Here is a 19,804-nt window from a genome sequence, read left to right as displayed (position 1 = left end):
TTGCTCCAAAACGAGTTTAGAACCGTTAAAATCACGGAATATCATTTATCCAACACAAATATCGATAGTCATATTTTCTGTTTTTGGTATTCTCCTAATTTCCATATTGTTTTTGATTTTTCACCCAATTCACTTTTTAATTTTTATTTGTTTGTCGAGTTACATGTACATTTTTGTGTTACTATAAATGTGAACTAATTAATTTTATGTGTTTTTTAAATGTCAAGATAAATTTAGTAAGGAAGTTTAATAAAAATGACCATCTCTACAATTGTAAAAGTCAAAGATGGAAAATATAGAGCTAATTTGGTAAAAACAAAAGAAGATGACTAAATTAGGTAAGTACCAACACAGGAAAAATTATACATACGTGTCACAATAAACAGTTTCAGAAAGACGAAAATAACCATGTAGCTTGGCGACTTCCGAATAGAAGAGAGGTATGCATAGTACCTGACACATCTGACACAATATATCCTACAAGATTTCTTTAAGATTTTACTAGATTTGATAATATTTTAAAGGTTTTTTTATATTTTAAACATACAACAAAAGAAAACAATTCTTTTTCATAAACAATCATCTTCCTCTTATCTCTCTCTGTCATCGTCTTCTTCCTTTTTTTTATCTCAATCTTCATCGTCAAGATTTTCTTCATCCTCCTAATGAATATACAAACCCAAGAAAATATATTTCACCATCATAATCTTGTCCCAACAAACATAATCGAGAAAATTGAAACCATACAAATATCAAATCATCGAGCTAGAACTATCAAGGGGGGGGGGGGGGGGAGGACAGTTAAGAACAAAGACAAGAAGGTAATCCTTTTCGATAGTGTTAAATATTTAGTTGGATGTGTAAATATAATAGTATGCAGATAACAATTTTGTTAGACCAGCTACAATATATATTAGTTGGAAAATAGTTTTAGCAATTTACCTATGTATATCTATTGGTGACTGGGGTTGCATTACATACTTGGCGAATGATACTTAATAGTGTCTGTGGCGGGTGCGATTGGTATGTATTATCTAAGTAATACAATTGGACAATAATAAAAAATATCCATGTAAATATACATTTAGAAGGAAAATATTGTTATGTGTTATGAAAGTCAGAAAGAGAGCCGAAAGTGTTGAAAATATAAAAAATGTGGAGCCCGCTGCACTATTTACAAAGTGAATTTCTTTTCTATATAAATGATCGATTTCGATCATTTGTAACTCGCACCTCATCTCTCTTCTCCCTCTTTATAATAAGTATTCTCTCTCGCATATTTATCATATATCAGTGTTATCTTCTTTCTGCGGGTATAAAATTTTGCCCTACTTAAAATTTCGCGATACAATAAAATTCCGGTTCTTTTCATAACACGTTATCAGCACGATCGTTCTCCAATTTGGTAAAATTTATTTGTATCATTTATACCATGTTATAATGGTCGGTATACCACATCTACTATTATTTATATCATGTTATAATGGCCGGAATACCACCTATATTATTTATTAGTAATTTAATTAATATATTGGTGGGCCGAGCCGCCTTATAAATCTCAAGTATATTGTTTTTTTTTTTTCAATTTCGGGTCTTGCCATTCATAAATTTTCAACTGTTTAATCTAGATATTCTCAGGTTTTCCAATCTTAGATATCATGTTCATTTTTTAAAAAAATTTCTTGTACTCTTCCATTCAGATATCTATCTCGATCAACAGCGCTTCCACGGTTTGCTCAAGTGTGAAGCTAGAGAACATAAGGAAGAGCTCCAAAGGCGTCATTATGCTCAAGTACGTTACGTGGGAAGTGAAAAGAGGAGAGAGAGCAGGGTTAGTAAGCTTTAGCGGAGCGGGGGAAAACGACCCAGCTCAGGATCATCAAGAACCCGATTCCGGTTACGTTGTCAAGGCCAACCCAATATGAAAGTCACTTTCTTGAGCCAAGAGTTCGAGGTTTCCATGAGCAGGACTGTGAAGGAAGAGTTCATGGGTGCTTTCAAGGAAGAGATGGAGATAACCAAGAAGCTGGAGAAAATTCAGAAGGTTATTGAAGGCTCTGTATATGGGAAGGTCCTTAGACGAGTTTGATATGTTGCAGAGAAGATTTCAAGCTGTGAACTTAGACATGGTCTAAGTTAAAGTTAGTAAGCTGATACCGGGGTTAGGGTTTCTACCAGAGGATGCTGATAGGCTTGTGGCTTCGTTTAGCGGTGGATGGCAAATGAGAATGTCACTCAGAAATATTCAGCTTCAGGTAGGAACAGAATAAACACACACTGAATGGTCTGCATTTAGAAGCTAATCTGAATTGTGTGTTTATGTGAATAGGATCCAGAATTGCTGCTACTTGATGAGCCTACAAACCATTTGGATCTTGATACTATTGAATGGCTTGAAGGCTATTTTCAAAAGAAAGAGATGCCTATGGTTATAATCTCACACGACAGAGCCTTCTTGATCAGTTGTGTACCAAAATTGTGGAAGCCGAGATGGCTGTTAGAAGAACATTCGAAGGTAACTACTGTCAGTATATGATCTCAAAGGTAGAGTGATTGAAACTCAGAATGCAGCTTGGGAAAAACAGCAGAAAGAGACTGAATCAACTAAGGACTTAATCGCTAGGCTTGGCGCGGGTGAAAACTTTGGCCGTGTTCAACTGCCGAAAAGATTAGGTGGTTGAAATGCTTCAATGATTTCCTAAGTATAACAGGTATGTCAGTTTTTTTCTGTTCTGATTTTCGTTGGAATCATTTTCTTAGTTTATTAGCTGTCTCGAAAATTTATGGATACATTTTTAAAGCTGCGTATGGTGGTGCTCGATTCCTGGTCGGATTGCGGTTTGTAAGCTTCTATCTTTTTTTTTTTTTTTAGTAGAACTATCTTCTTCATAAACCTGTTTGTTTGGTTTCTTTCTTCAGTTGGTGTGCCCCTTCTCAAGCGGGCTTCAGGAAATTGAAGAGTTAAATAAATAACTAAGGGATTGGATTTAAAATGTTATCTCTTCTTCTTTCTAATCTGTCCTTTTTCTGTAACAACTCTAATCTTTCCTTTATAATTCTTCTTCTCATGTTTCAGGATTAGATAATTTACATTGAGGATATGCAATTCTAGGATAAATATTACAACAAGTCAGCCGAGTTACAGCTATTGCTGAAAGGAACAAGTGATGGTATTTGGTACCCATCTGCACTCAACCTTTGTCTTCTTTTTCTTCCTAAAAAAAAAAATTATTCAAACTTTATAATATCAACAAAGAAATAAGAGTGTTTATCAGTTTTGTAAAAGTTTCCGACAGACCTTATCTGAAGAAGACAACAACAAAAACGATTGCTCTTCGTCATCATCTTGACTGTCGTCAAAAACAATCTTACTCGAGCTCGGTTCAAACTTAGTATTTAGCTGTGATAGTAAATTGAATAGTTTATAAAATTGTAATCGATTGTATTCGATGCGGAAAACATGAATTATTTTTGTTTTATTATATTTTCTTGAATTTATTGACACATTTTAATACTTTTTTCTCCTAAGAAAATTAATTTATACGATGCAAAAATAGAATGTTTATCAACATCAATAAGTGTATCATATCACTTCATATAATTTTTGCAACCAAAGGCTTCTCAAAATTTTAATACATGTGAATAAATTCAAAAGACATATATGTGAATAAACTCAAAATACATACATGTGAAAAAATTCAAAAGAATACGAAAAGTCATTCAGATTTTTAATATGGTAAACTAAAATACAATATAATTTTTAAATAATATAGTTAACAAATATAGTTATGTTAATATATTTATAACAAAGAGAAATTTCTTTGTATATCTCTTTTTAGTTTATTTTTACAAAAAAAAAATCCAAATAGGAAAATGACCAAAATAAGTTATAATAAAAGATAAATATACACTTATACCCTTTTGATTAACTAATCTATACTAAGTGTTTATAGTTAAAGGATAAAGTTTTGGGTGTGAAGTTTAAAGTTCTAAAAATTTTAAAATTAAATTTAAAATTTAAAAATAGTTTCAAAAGCATCTAAAAAATTGATTTTTTTTTTATAAAAACTTAAAAGAGGTTATTTGAAAGAATTGCTCTACTATAAAAAATGGAAATTTTCCAATGTAAACAATGTTTGATTATTAAATTATTTCAATCCTAATTAGTTAAGTTAGTTTACAAATTTAATAACATATAAAAGATTTAAATAAATATATTTATAAATTGTAACAATTAATATTAAGTTTTCGTTTTGTCTATCTAATGTTATGTATTTTTTATTTTAATAAATATATTATTTCTAATAATAATAAAACAGATAATAAAAATATAACAGAAAATAGTAAAGCAAATGATACTTCTAGCTTAGAACAAACTAAGTACCTGAAATTTTTTCATTAAAATTTATAATGAACTGATTATATCTTCCTTCAAGATTATAATTTACAAGAACGAAGATCAAGAATTTTACTTACTTTTATTTCACATCAAAATACTGTAACAATGAAATCCATTGTAAACATTAAAATTATCTAACAAGCAAAGCATTAACGATACAATGTATATGAAAATGACAAAAATATAATTCATATGTAAATGACAAAAAAAAATCTAGAGAGTATTGATGTTACTATGAAGTTATGTGTAAAAAATGTAAAGGTCAGACCAACATCTGAACAGAAAGGGATAAGCAAAGAGTATTAGAAAGTTAAAGTTAAGTGTCCTATATTCATGTTTTTTAGTTATTTTTTACTATCTTAGTTGATTATTTATGACTGATCTTTAAATTCATGATAGTTTTCAACTATTCAGTGATACTATAGAAAATCCACTCATGATTGAATCTTACACATGTTTTATGTTTTATCAATAGAAATTTCATTTGGAGTTGTAATCCATGTAACATCTCACTTAGCATGTGATTATTTCGGGTTTCGTGTAAACTAATGGTGAAATATATGAGACACAAACAAAGACGTATGGACTTTGTACATGCAGATGGTAGAAAGAACTATATGAATTGCTAACATAAAACACATAAAACACATATAATGAAAATATACAATAATATATTTTTATACATCACATATAAATATATCCCGACCCTAGTGTTTTATACTTTTATGATATCTAATGAAGATGTTAGATGACCAAAAAAATGTTTTACAGAAGAAAGAAAAAGAAAAATACTAAAGAAGAAACAAACGTAATCATCGAAAAAAAAAGCTTCATTACGGGCCGTCTTGATTGGCTATTTGTTTGTTACTTTCGTCACTTCAACCAAGGTAAATATCCGGTGTCATTATTAACAACATTCACAAATGTCTTTTCAATCTATGTGATGTCAAATCATGGAAGATTTAGAGATGAAAGAAATTGTGGACAAGACAAAACTTACAGATACTCAAGAACAACATTATCATACATTTTCCTTCAATAATTTTGGTATTTATAATATTTTATTTAATATATTTCTTTTATTTAATTGACAGGTTGAACTATAGAAACACTGCATAAGAATTTTGAAATAGATTTAGAAGACACACTCGAAGTAGAGGACAAAATTGTTGTTACGCTAGATGGAGAAGCTCTGACATATTATCAATCAATAAACATCAAAGTTTTGTTTTCTAAACTACCAAGAAAAGGAGAAACCATAAAATATGAAATTCTAGAACTAATCTTAAGCTACAAGAAAACGTCTCAAATATAGCATGAAGAAAATATTATTGCAAAATAGCGCAGCGTTATGGCAAATGCTGTATCTTCCCCCTCCCCCCCCCGCGCAATCTTTTCTCAAACACTTTAGATAGCGTTTTATATATGCTATGTTAATTAATTCTTTCGAAAGCGTTTTATTAGTTGTGCAATTGTATAACTTATAATAACACATAATAATCGCTATTGTAGATTATTAAAAAATTAAAAAAAAATTTTAAAAAATACAAATAAAATTTTTTAAAAATTTTTATATATGGAAATTTTTTACAAAATAACCAAAACCTAAACCTTAACCAATGGACATTCTCCCGAGCTCACTTGACCTAAATTACAAAAACATAAATATTTACATATAAAAATAAATCAAACCGGTTTACGCTAAACCTAAAAGAAACAAAAAAAAAACCTAATCCTCCGCAGCATCCACCTCCTCTGTTCGCCTCCTCCGTCAACCCCTCTGCCTCCTCCTCCATCAAGATGTAGCAATGTCGTCATGGCTAACAGGTGTATCAATTGTTCAAGCTTTCAAATCGTACCTGACAAAACAAACTTTCAATCATTGAAATCTCCATGGAATTATGTATAAACCAAAACATAAGGAGGTTCAAGGGTTTCGGATTATGATACCACGGATTCTAACACCTTGTTTCTTGCTTGGTAGAATGCATCAAGAACAAGGATTGATATGTTGAAATCAAAGTTAAAATTATTAGCTCAAAAGAAATGTCAAACTGAGAAAAAAAAAGTTTTTAAGTCATGATGTAAAGGTTAAGTATATACCTCATCCTCACGATCCTCAAATGTCCTCCGTAGTTAATCTCCAACAATGAGTCAATAATAGCTTCTTGCTCCATTCTTTCTTGCTGCACATAAACAGATTTTTTGGTGTTATTATTATCACAAAGAAAGAAGAAAAGCTAATCAAACTGAGACCTTTTTCACCATAGTCTTATAACAGTCTAATGAACCAAATGATTTTAAGCTTTAAGTAGAGAGATTACTAAGTAGAAAGAAAAGAGAAGTAACTTACACGAGAGAAGACCAAATCTCGAACCATTGCTAGAATCCACCAATGAGAAGCTGCAACACTCAAAAAATGGTTCAGGAAAACACAAACTGATGAATCAAGTTGTCTTTTCACTGCTGAAGACCAGAAGACCTGAATAGAGCTTAGAAGCAAAGGACGCCATATGGGAGAGAAGCTCGGGATCTGAGCCGTCGTCCTCTTCCTCTGTCTTCTTCGTTTCCGCTAATGGGATAGAAGCTCAGGATTCGCTGCCACCGCCTTCGACGCTGCTCCGCCTTGCCACCGGAGAAGAGGGAGAGAACGAGGTGTGACGGAGTCGAGGAGATGCGACGAAACCCTAACAAGAAGTCTCGAATGGAAACAAGTAAATCTAAACCCTATAATCAGTAGAAGAAGAAACAAATTCTCAGAAATCGACCTGTGGATCAAGGCATGTTCGAGACCCGTGACAATGGCACAAACTCAGACCGGTCTCTTCTTCCTCATGCAATCTCTCATCTCTCTCTCTCTCTGTCTCATCTCTCTTCTCTCTGTCGTGTTACAGAAGACAAATGGAGAGGACAAAACACAATCTCCCTCCTTCTCATAATGCAGGAATCAAGATTAACTTTCATATCTAACAAAAAGATCAAAACTTTACTTGATTTACTTTCGTTTCTAACGAAATCTGAGAGAAGAGAGTGACGTAGAAGAAGATCAGATAGAGGAATAAGAAATCTGAGCCTTTGGATTGAAATATTTAATGGTTTAGATGAGAATCCTTGTAAATGAGGATACACCAATGAAAAAATTCATTTTCTATTTTTATTTTATTTTATCTGAGAATAATGAGAACAACAGGGAAAATAGATCGGCAAAAAAAATAGAGGGAGAATGAAAATATTTGGCCGCTTCTTTTTCACTAAGTAACTTAGCGGTAAAGTGATTATTTTTTCGCTTAGAATAAATAGAGCGTTTAAACTTATAAGTGCTATTAAATATACTGCTTTTTATAGCATTCACATACAAACGCTATCTTAAACTATGGATTATGTCAACGATAGCATTCTCGAACAAAATTCTATCTTCTTATGCTATCTTTACCCCCTTCCCTTGTAGTGTTAGAACTAATCTTTACTCTCTCCGTTTCATATTATCTTCGTTTCATATTAAGTGTCGTTTTGACATTTTCAAAGCAAATATTAAATATTTTTCCCAGTTTTTACTCTTATTTTAGCTAATTAATTAATAAAATTAAACAAAATCGTGTATTAAATAGGAGTAAAACAGAACATTTAATCATTTTTTAAAATTCGTGTGCAAAAAAAAATCTTAAACGACACTTATAATGAAATGGAGGGAGTAACATTTATACATAATCCGCGCGGGTCAAACTCTAGTATATATTAAATCAACTTCCTGTCAGCTTCGACGTCTTCGCTTATCTACTGTGGTTGCCATGTGTAGTGTGGTCGGTTTTAGGGGGATTGTACCGCCTATTTGGTTACCTCATTTTCTTCATTACAAGTGAATTGTTCTCTGTCTTGTCCGGTTGTGAGCTTCCCTGAGAGGCCTCTGGTTTTGGTTTCAATGAAGTCTACCTCAACCTGCACCAAACATGATTGCATGGCCCTCCGTCGTCGCGGACGAGAGAACCTTCAGGTTTTGTATTACAGTAAACCGATTCTGCTTAGCCTTCTCCTTGTCATCTGTTTTGATACTTGGAAGCGCTTGTAAGGAGAAACTTTGGCTGATGCTTGTTTGCAATACCGGTAGATCAAAGTGTTGTTCTTTCGATCAATTCCTGAGATCTAAACAAGATGTTAAAGGTTTTTAATTTTTTTGGGGCCCTCTTCATCTGAATAGTTTCATAGTAGATGAAACTACAAATCATTGTAATCAAACCTTCATTACTAAGTTAATGATATTTACATCTTTAGCAACAAAAAAAATACTTCAAACCACGTAAACAAAAAGGTAGTGGCGGAAAGTAGATTGCGCTGAGCTAGAGAAAGGGAAACAAACTTGCTACTTAAGACTTAAGGTGAGACTGATTTCAGTAGTCAGCGAGTGAGAAGGTCGGGAAACCGAGGAGTGTAATCTTGGGTTACTCTCCTTCCAAATAGAATATGTTGGAGATAAATTTGAAAGTTAATTTAGAGAGCAAGTTATCATTATCCTATTTGAGTTATGTTTAGGATAAGTTTGGTTTTACTAATGTGTTTAGGAAATATTGAAATCTATATAAGGAGATGTCAACTTATGACATAACTTATGAGTTTTGAGAGATCATTGTGAGAACTTGAGTTTTGAGATATTTTCTTTAGCTAATAATAATTGAGTTATTCTTAATTGATCTTTGAGTTCTATAATTGGTATCAGAGCTTCTAGGAATCGATCTGAGCACACAACGTACGAGAGAGAAACAAAACGCAAGGTATACGAGACATTACAACGATGATGACAACCGCAAAACCGAAGGAAGGAGGTCCTTCGATCAATTGTCCTATGTTAAATTCAACAAACTAAACCGTATGGGCAATTCGGATAAAAGTGTTACTAAAAGTCCATAAGGTTTGGGATGTTATTGAGAATGAGTCTGTCGATCGTGACAAGAATGATATGGCAACAGCTTTACTCTTCCAATCCATACCTGAAACACTAATCTTGCAAGTTGAAGAATTGGACACATCTAAAAAGGTGTGGGATGCTGTTAAAGCAAGGCTTATGGGAGGTGATAGAGTTTGGGAAGCCCATCTACAGACACTGATGGCTGAATTCTACAGACTCACGGTGAAAGAAAGTGAAATATTGATGATTTTGTTGGCAAACTTTCCGAAATTTCATCCAAGTCAACCGATCTAGGAGAAAATAATGACAAATCCAAGCTGGTTAAAAAATTCCTCAAGTGCCTATCACGGAAGAAATACATTCATATAGTTGCATCTTTGGAACAAGTACTTGGTCTCAAGACTACTAGTTTTGAGGACATCATCGGACGCCTTAAGATATATGAAGAACGTGTTGCAGAATAAGACGAAGACACACAAGACAACCAAAACAAACTGATGTATGAAAACACAGAAGCACAGCCTCACCAATACTATCAACAAAATCGCGACTCCAGTTGTTATTATAGAGGCAGGGGTCGCGGCGGTCATTACTATAACAGAGGAGGAAAAGGCAGAGGCCTGTCCTATACCGACTTTGACATGACAAAAATAACATGTTATAGATGCGACAAGAATGGCCACTTTGCGTCTCATTGCCCTGATCGTCTACTCAAGTTACATGAAGCATCTGAAACATAAGATGATGGTACCCGTGAAGCTGAAGAACTAATGGTACATGAAGTTGTCGACCTCAACGAGAAAAATGTCCCACAAGAATTTGAGACAAGCTTGGAAAAGGATAATATCTGGTATCCAGACAACGAAGCAAGCAACCATATGACCAGGAACCGAACTTACTTTCAATCAATAAATGAAGCTATCACCGGAAAGTAAGATTTGGAGATGACTTGCACATCGACATAAGAGGCAAAGGATCAATTATGTTCCACAACAAATCCGGAGGCAAGAAGATCATATCCGACATTTATTTCATACCAGATTTGCGAAGCAACATTATTAGTTTGGGACAAGCTACAGAAGCGGGTTATTATGTGAGAATGAAAGATGACTATCGTACTCTACAAGATAAGGAAGGAATGTTAATAACAATAGCACAAAGGTCGAAGAACAGGTTGTATAAAGATGTCATCGATATGGTTGATACACAATGTCTACAACTAAACTGCGTAAGTGAAGCTGAGAAGTGGCATGCTCGCCTTGGTCATATTGGGAGAGACTCAATGAGTACGATGATCAAGAAGGAGCTGGCTACTGGAATAACGAAGATGAAAGTTGAGAAAGAAATGTGTTCATCGTGTCTACTTGGAAAGCAATTGAGACACATGTTTCCGTAAGAAACGTCTTACCACGCAACAAACCTACTAGAACTAGTACACGGTGACCTTTGTGGTCCAATCACACCGCCTACGCCATCCAGGTTCCCATATATATTTGTGTTGATTGATGATAACTCCCGTTATATGTGGTCAATACTTCTCAAGGATAAGGAAGAAGCATTCGAGAAATTAAAGAAATTCAAGGCCATAGTTAAGAAGGAAACTAGAGCTTCGATAAATACATTTAAGACAGACAGAGGGGGAGAATATTTTTCAGGCGTGTTTCAAGTATTTTGCAAAACTTCAGGAATCATAAGACACTTGACTGCTCCATATTCACCGCAACAGAACGGCGTGGTGGAGCGAAGAAACAGAACTCTTTTGGGAATGACCAGAAGCATTCTAAAACATATGGAGATGCCTAATGACCTATAAGGAGAAGCTGTGAGGTATGCAACATATCTAATAAACAGGGTAGCAACTCGTGTTCTAAGTGTGACGCCATACGAGCTTATGAAGAACAAGAGACCAAATATTGAACATGTTCGAATATTTGGATGCATCGCGTATGCAAAGATAGAAAGTTCACACCTCAAGAAGCTTGACAATAGATCACGCATGTTGGTACATCTCAGAACAGAACCAGGGGTCGAAAGCCTACAGATTACTTGATCCAATCAACAAAAGGTAGTGGTGAGTAGGGATGTGGTTTTTGATGAAAACAAAAGTTGAAACCGGAAGAACTCCATCACAGAGTCTGGTGAAATGAGAGAATTTGCTATCACTTTTGGAGATTTTGGGAACAGAGGTGTGCAAAGAAACAATGATAAACTAATGGAACAAGGAACCGGAGTGGTAGCAAATGACAATGATGTTATCGACGATGTAGTCAACATGCAGGATGAATATGAAGAAGATGGAACAGAAGAAGAAGAAACAAATTCGTTGCGAAGATCCACGAGAGAGAGCAAAAGGCCAGGCTACCTTGACGATTACATATTACTGGCTGAACTTGATGGAGAACGTTTGTTGTTAACAATAAATGATGAACCGTTGAGTTACAGCGAAGCCAGCGAACTAAAAGTCTGGAATGATGCCTGCGACGATGAAATCAAATCTATCATCAAAAATAAGACATGAGAACTAGTTGATCTTCCAGCTGGAGCGAAAGCCATACGGATTAAATGGACCTAAAAGATTAAACAAAATGCAGATGGAAACATCAACAAGTACAAAGCTACGCTAGTAGCAAAGGGTTATATACAGAGACATGGCGTGGATCTTGATGAAGTATATGCTCATGTGGCACGCAAAGAGATTATAAGGTTCCTGATCGCGTTGGCTGCTTCAAGAGGATGAGAAGTGCATCATTTAGACGTCAAAACGACGCTCTAACATGGTGACTTGAAGGAAGATTTATATGTTGCTCAACCAGAAGGATTCGTGATAGAAGCAAGGTCTATAAGCTACATAAAGCTCTTTATGGATTGCGTCAAGCCCCTAGGGCTTGGAATGAAAAACTTAATAAGGTTTTTGTAGAGTTGAACTTTGTTAAGTGCACTAAGGAACTAGCACTTTATCAACGACAGTACAACGATCAATATCTTCTCGTTTCGGTGTACGTAGATGAGTTCCTTGTTACTGGATCAAGTGTCGATCTCGTCGAAGAGTTTAAAATAGGAATGTCAAGAAATTTGAAATGAGTGATTTGGGATGGCTCACGTATTATCTCGGAATAGAGGTCGTGCAACATGAAGATGGGATCACTTTGTGTCAAGAGAGGTATGCGAAGAAGATTCTTAAAGAAACAGGGATGGCAGATTGTAACCTAGTTCATGCACCCATGGAACCTAGTCTAAGGATGTCGAAGTCACAAGAAGAAACAAGTATAGATGAAAGAGAATACAAAAAAAAAATCGGCTGTCTCAGGTACTTGCTTCACACTCATCCAGATCTTTCATTCAGCGTCGGTGTTCTAAGCAAGTACATGCAGTCACCTAAGCAGTCACATGGAGCAGCATTGAAACAAATTCTATGATATTTACAAGGCACCCTTGCGCATGGTTTGGTGTTTCAGCGAGCTACAAACAATACGAAGCTAGTTGGATACTCTGATAGTAGTCACAATGTTGATGAGGATGATGGAAGATTTAAGTTTAAAGAGATGAAAGAACTTGTTGGAGTTAAAGACTTGTCGAAAATAGACTTCAAGTTTAAGGTGGAGATTGTTGGAGATAAACTTGAAAATTAACTTAGCGATCAAGTTATATTTAGGATAAGTTTGGTTTTACTAATTTGTTTAGAAAATATTGAGATCTATATAAAGAGATGTCAACTTGTGCATAACTTTATGAATTTTGAGAGATCATTGTGAAAGCTTGAGTTTTGATATATTTTCTTGAGCTAATAAGAATTGAGTTATTCTTAGTTGATGTTTTAGTTCTATAGAATAGCATGAAGCTTGGAAAGCGAGTTTCATGATGAGGCTGATGTTTTTATTAAACTGTTCTCAAACAGTGGAAGAGGTGAAAGATGAGCTTTGAAAGAGAAGAAAGAGAAGACAGATCATACCTCTTTGGAGTTATTCACATTCGAAAACACAAGTGTTGCCGTGTTTCTAAATAAATATTCCATTAGCCATTGATAATACGTTTTTAAATAATATTTACATTATATATAAATCCAAAGAAATCAGAGATATACTTCGGTTACTAATTCGAACAAAACGATCTAAAGTCTAATATTCTTCTTATTAATGTTTATATTATATATAAAATCCAAAAGCCGGGATACAACTTCTGTTACAGCCAATGTTAATACTTAATACATATGAAGGCGTAAATCATCTCTCTCTCTGTGTGTACATATTACAGACAAATCTTGCTCTGGCATAACTGAAGTATTCTTCTCTCTAATGAGTATAGTTAATCATTTTTATGATGAGTATTTTTTTATAAAGGTTTGAATATGGAAAAAATCATTTGTAAGGTTCACATCCATCAAACATACACAAAGGTCGTCGAATAAAATTGGACTATGTCGAGTTTATGATTTAAGACCAAATCAAATCGTTTTCAAGAAAGATCAATTCAAATCCAAATAAAAAAAAACTAACAAATATCTCCACGTGCATTTTTTACTTTTTTTTATAAAGAACATTAATTGTGGACTTTATATCTTGAGAATTTTAAACGGGGATGCATTGAAGAAAAGGAGAAATACCTTCAAATAATTTGTAAAGAGTATCTTGAGTTGTTTACCGGGTCAAACACAATTAAGTTTTTTTTACATGTGGAGACACATTGAGCATTTGACACATCTTGGACATCTGTCTTTTTACGGATCTTTATATCCTCACTCCTATTTACTTGTTTTTGTCCTGTTAGGTCAAAGTAACTAAATGGTTTTGGTCAGCTGAAGTGTGAATATTTCAGTTTGTTTTTTTTCATTAAAGAAGTTTGGTATATGGGAAGATGTGTATTAATCTGAGCCACACGTTTGAGATTAATTTTCTAAAGAGATCTAGCTGATCCAACGGTGGTGAACATTTGTTGAAGAATGTGTTTAATAACGGAGAGAGCAATTGCATTTCATATACACGGAATAAAGTTTAGGAGGCGTTTACGTTAGAAATCCAAAAACGTAAATACGCACTTTTCCGCCAAAACCGTAAAAACGCATTTTCTCGCCAAAAACGCATTTTCCCGCCAAAACCGGAAAAATGCATTTTCCCGCCAAAACCGCAAAACGCATTTTCCGCCAAAACCGGAAAATGCATTTTCCCGCCAAAACCGGAAAATATATTTTCCCGCCAAAACCGGAAAATGCATTTTCCCGCCAGAACCGTAAAAACACATTTTCCCGCCAGAACCGCAAAACCGAAAAATGCATTTTTTCCGTCAAAACCGGAAAAACGCATTTTCCCGCCAAAACCAGAAAAACACATTTTTCCGCCAATACTGCAAAAACGCATTTTCCCGTCAAAACCGCAAAAACGTATTTTCCCGCCAAACCGCAAAAAAACTGTTTTCCGCCAAAATCGGAAAATGCATTTTCCCGTCAAAACCGCGAAAACGCATTTTTCCGTCTAACCCGCAAAAACGCATTTTTCGTCAAAACACACATTTTCCGCCAAAAACCGCAAAAACACACACTTTTCCCGCCAAAACTACAAAAATTATTTTCCGCCAAATCCGCAAAAACGTATTTTTCGCCGAAACGTATCTTTCAGATGCACAAACGAACATGGCCTTGGAGAAACGAGAATGACGAACGATTTCTCTCTTTTTTCCGAAATCTGGGTTAGCAGAGTCGCAGTGAAAAAGACAATGAGATTTGGATTCTAGGCGAAATTATGGTTTTCACTTTACTTTTGGATAAACAACACGTGTATTGGTTGTTTCGTTTTAACTAGATCATGTTTATTAGTTTAGGGATGATAAAGTCATTGAACAACAGAAAAGAGTGTGTCAAGTGTATTGTGTCCCTAGACATTGAAAAGTGACAGAGTGTCTAGAAGAATAATATTTTCGAGTATCTTCTACATGGAGCAGGTCAACCTCCACAATAATTTCATGGCACTTTAGAGGCACTTCATGTGAAAAATGTACCGGATGATATAGGAGCCTATAATAAAACAATTTAAGACTAAACAGACTAATTTCATTTAGACGTTTTTCACTAAAAAATGATTAAATGAATTTGGTAAAATTATAAAAATAAATTCAGTAAATTATTACAGATGCACAAAATAAATGAGATATATTTAATAAAATCAGTAAATACTATAAATCTTTTTATATTTGTATAATATTAAATTTAACAGAGCAATATACACGTGCATGATGATGACAACTCTCTTATTTCAAACCCACAAAAGATCGAATAAGGGCATCTGCATCAATGAACCTTGAGTGGGGTTCATAACTTTAATTTTTTATTATTTTTTTTTTACTTTTTCGTTTGATTTGAAAAAAAAAATAAAAAATAAAAAAAAATTAAGCAGACCAATCGCGGGCCACCACGTAGTGTGGGGCCCGCGATACAGTCATGAACCAGGTTCATCCCACTGAACCTGCAGGAGCTGAGTTCACAAAAAAGAGAATATTTTAATTTTTTTTTTTTTTTGGGAAAAATGTGAACTTCTGCATTGAACCTTCAATGCAGATGCTCTAAGTACCAATTTAGTACTTTGACAAAAAGGTACCATTTTAGCTTTGTATTCTCTTTGGTACTTGTCTGTTGGTTTGAGTGATGCAAATATTGATGACTATCCCTTATATACTAAAGTGCAAGTCGCATCTCCAATCAAAAGCTAACATGTGGAAAATCTATTTTTTTTTAAATACAAAAAAGTAAAACACATTGTCAAAACAAAATATGAAAGTTTGAAAATAAGACAAATAATCAACCTTTTACGATTATTGGTAAATCAATTTTTTATGAATTTTTTTAATGAATTTTTCTTTGCATCTCCTCTTTGCTGGAGTCTAAATATAAACTAACAATTTTCTTATTTTTTTCATGGACAATAAAATTCTGACACATGGTATATATTTAAAATTTTAAATTAAAAAATACAAATTCACAAAAAGCTTTGTAACAGATTCGTTATTTATTAAAATAACTGATTTCTATTATTTTTACATATAAATCAAGATACAATAAAAATCAATAATATCTCTCCCACTACTTCATGATCTCAAAATCTGAAACCGTTAAGACTTTCTCTTTACAAGATTTGACTCACGATGCTATCAATTCTTCTCAGTCTGCAATTGCTCCACTTACTTTTTCTATCAGAGTTTGAAGAAATTTCAATTTCTAACAAGACAGATCGATGACTTCTAATTATTGCATCAATTGTATCAACATTGTCATCAGGACTACAATTCTATGTCAAGATCGACATGTCTCTGGCCAAACAGTGGCAGCAATACTCTTAAAAGAACATTTTGGGAAGTTGGCAGATGAAGTTAAAATTTAGGTTAGTGAAACTAATTAAATATGCTCAAACTCTTCAATACTAAATCATAATTTATGTCATGTTGATTTTTTTCATGAACTTTTTTTCTTTTATAACCTAGTTATGATTTCCTTTTTTTTTCTTTCCTTTTTCTCTTTTGGATATTGGTAAAAGCTACATATTTTTGTGCAGATATCATGATAAAAAAAGGTAAACTACACAAATTAGGTCACTGTCGTTTTTTAAATTGACTAGATTAATTCTCGAAAGGCTTGAAAATTTTTATTTGTTGTGATGGTAATGATTCCAAAGAGGAAAGTAACAAGCTCACTAATAAACTTGAGAAGCACCAGAAGAAGAAAAGGAAAATGTGGTGATAACTAGAAGCAAAAACAAACGGAGCTTTAGAAACTCAAAGTAGTAGAGGAAACAAAAAGGAATCTCATGTCTACTTTCTAGATCAAGGCCTACTCTCAGGTTGGTTTTCCTTATGTTATACATGTTTTTATAATTGTATAGAGATAATATTTTTGTTTACTTTAGGAATTAGGAGAAATATACACATTTGATTTTATTTTTTCTTATATAATGTTACCTAATTCTGTAGAGTCTCGTAAATATACAACTTGCAATGACACATCGAGAAGAACTAAAAAACTACGAGAGATAACGTCAATATTCTACAAAATATTGTTTATATCTAATTGTTTTTTTACCAGAGCTATGGTTTTCCTGAATTTGATCTCTAATACTAATATTTTGTGGTTTTGAAAAAGTGAAATCAATCTTTTATCTTGATATGTTGGGTCTATATTGAAGTGTTGTAAAATATAAACAATAGATTATTTATTTCTTTAACTTTATCAATAATAACCCTTATAATAGTAACCCTGTTTCTATTAATAAAGTTTCTTTAGAGTTAAAAAAATAAAATAATACTTATTGTAGGAAATTTTACATATTTATTAAAAAATATATGTTTACAAATAATAATGTGCTACGGGAGAGAATACTAGTAACCAAATAATTTGATGGAGTAGTTGCAGAACCTTTTCTAATATTTTTAATGGGATGATAACCGATATATGAAACGTTTTTCTAGATTAGGGCCTTACAATTATTTCGTTACTTTAGAGAACTCCATGTGCCTAGAGCCAGTATGGGCTTTAAACAAATGATGTAAACAGGGTTTTCCAGACTAAACAAAGTAGTTTAGTTATTCCCGGAAATGTGACATACTATTGTATATTGCTTCACATAATCCAGAATTATGCATTTGTTTGGAGCTAGTATTTGCCTATACTATTTAATTCCATCGACGAAGGAAGACTAGGAGAAGTAGAATTTGTTTAGTCCTTTATAACTAAAAGCAAGATAGAGGGAACACTTGGTAATACCTAGTTTGATCAGCCTTTTGTTTTCACCTGAAAAAATGGCTTTTTTAAATTTGAATTGTTTTCATTTTGTAACTTCTTTTCGAGCGTTTTGTTAACTAAAAGCTGATTTCTGAAAGTAAAAGTAATCTCGCTTTTTTTAATGAGAAAATTCTCTAGAATAAACTATAAAATATTAAAAATAGCTAAACTATATTTAATTTTTAATTGCTAAGCAACCTATTTTTAACTCAATTATATCAATAATACCTAAGATACCCTAATTAAAATAATTTCAATTAAAATTTATAAATTTACTTATTACATAAAAAACCAAAATTAATTTATCATTAATAACATTTCCTTAATTTTTGTTTTCAAAAATATTTTCTCTATTCATTTGTCCATCACATACCTCGTGCTTAATTCCAACAATATTATTTGTGATCCTTTTCAGATTGACTAAATATTTTTTTGAGATTGATGTGGTTTTGACGGATTTTTTTGACAAAGTTTGTTTATATTGGATGTTAGTAGAGTTTCTAAAATATAAATCATCTATGACGAAGAATAAACCAACATAATCTGTCAAATTTTTCGTTTTGAAATCATATAACAAACTTATATTATTATTTTTTGGTGTAACAAACTTATATTTTGGCATTTGAAAATTACAAATTCGTATTTTCTAGTATGTTATAATATGAAAACTTCACATTTCGTGTACGCATACATCATATCATCTACTAATTAAGCTTTTTAAATCTACTAAGAACATGTAAACTTTACATAAGTCTGTTGAATTTTCTTTGAAACCTACAAAAATGTGTAGTCTGGAGTCTGGACACTACTTTCTCGGGTCAATCAAAAATACATAAAGTCTACCGGTTAGATTTTTTATATGCCAAAACATGTAGATATTACGAAGTATGTCAAACTGGCATTTGAAATCTAACACAAATGTGTATATTTGGCACTAGTCCTTCAAGTGTTAGTAGACAACATATAGGTCTACCGATTCAGTTTTTCATATCTGCCAGATCATGTAAACACTACGCAAGTCTATCGAATTGGTATTTGGAGTCTGTCACAGATGTGTAGACATGGAACAAGTCCAACGATTTTTGCAGACAACATATAAGTCTACTGGTTAAACTTGTATATCTGCTAAAAACATGTAAACTTTATCCAAATCTGTCAAAATGGCATTTGAAATCTAACACATACGTTTAGACTTGGTACTAGTACATCGAATGTTAGCAGACAACTTACAAGTCTACCCTTCAGATTTTCATATCTGCCAAACACAAGCAAATTTTATGGAAGTCTGTCGAAATGGCATATGAAGTCTAAACAAATATATAGATTTGATACTAGCCCCCCGGATGTTAGAAGACGCATACAATATATATATTTTTATATATGTTTTTTTTCGCAAAACAAATCTAATTTTAATATTTATTTAATTAACGTTCATATCGTTAAATTAACTTTATTTTAAGTAAGTAAATTAATTATTTGATTTAATCTATATTATAATAGATTAGTTTTTGCTCACTTCTCAGCGCGCCATGTCATCGTTTTGTGGGTCTCACTTTTAAAAAATGTAAAAAAGTGTCAAGCTCATGGTTCGAACCCGGGTTATTGAGATATAAACACCAATATTTATACCACTAAGCTAACTGATACCTTTGTACATTGATGGCCGAACCTAATATATATTTATGAAGGTCGGAAGCCCTTGCTTCTTCGGCTTCCTCTGAGGGTCGGACCTACAAGTGTGTTATGG

General features: G+C 33.1%; 1 protein-coding gene and 1 long non-coding RNA gene across 2 annotated transcripts; both read left to right on the top strand.

Annotated features, from left to right (window-relative positions):
• Positions 1–1,657: 1,657 nt before the first annotated feature.
• Positions 1,658–2,407, top strand: LOC106293402. The gene is made up of 2 exons (XR_001260461.1): positions 1,658–2,255; positions 2,330–2,407. It is a non-coding gene; the product is annotated as an uncharacterized LOC106293402 (long non-coding RNA).
• A 9,969-nt stretch (positions 2,408–12,376) lies between these two features.
• Positions 12,377–12,928, top strand: LOC106345010. The gene is made up of 2 exons (XM_013784288.1): positions 12,377–12,563; positions 12,726–12,928. The coding sequence occupies exons 1-2, from the start codon at positions 12,377–12,379 to the stop codon at positions 12,926–12,928; spliced, it is 390 nt and encodes a 129-aa protein (XP_013639742.1).
• Positions 12,929–19,804: the final 6,876 nt, after the last annotated feature.

Source organism: Brassica oleracea, chromosome C5 (genome assembly GCF_000695525.1).
Source record: "Brassica oleracea var. oleracea cultivar TO1000 chromosome C5, BOL, whole genome shotgun sequence".
NCBI classification, from domain to species: domain Eukaryota; kingdom Viridiplantae; phylum Streptophyta; class Magnoliopsida; order Brassicales; family Brassicaceae; genus Brassica; species Brassica oleracea.
Note: the sequence above shows the minus strand (reverse complement) of the source record. Positions and strands in the feature narration are given on the sequence as shown.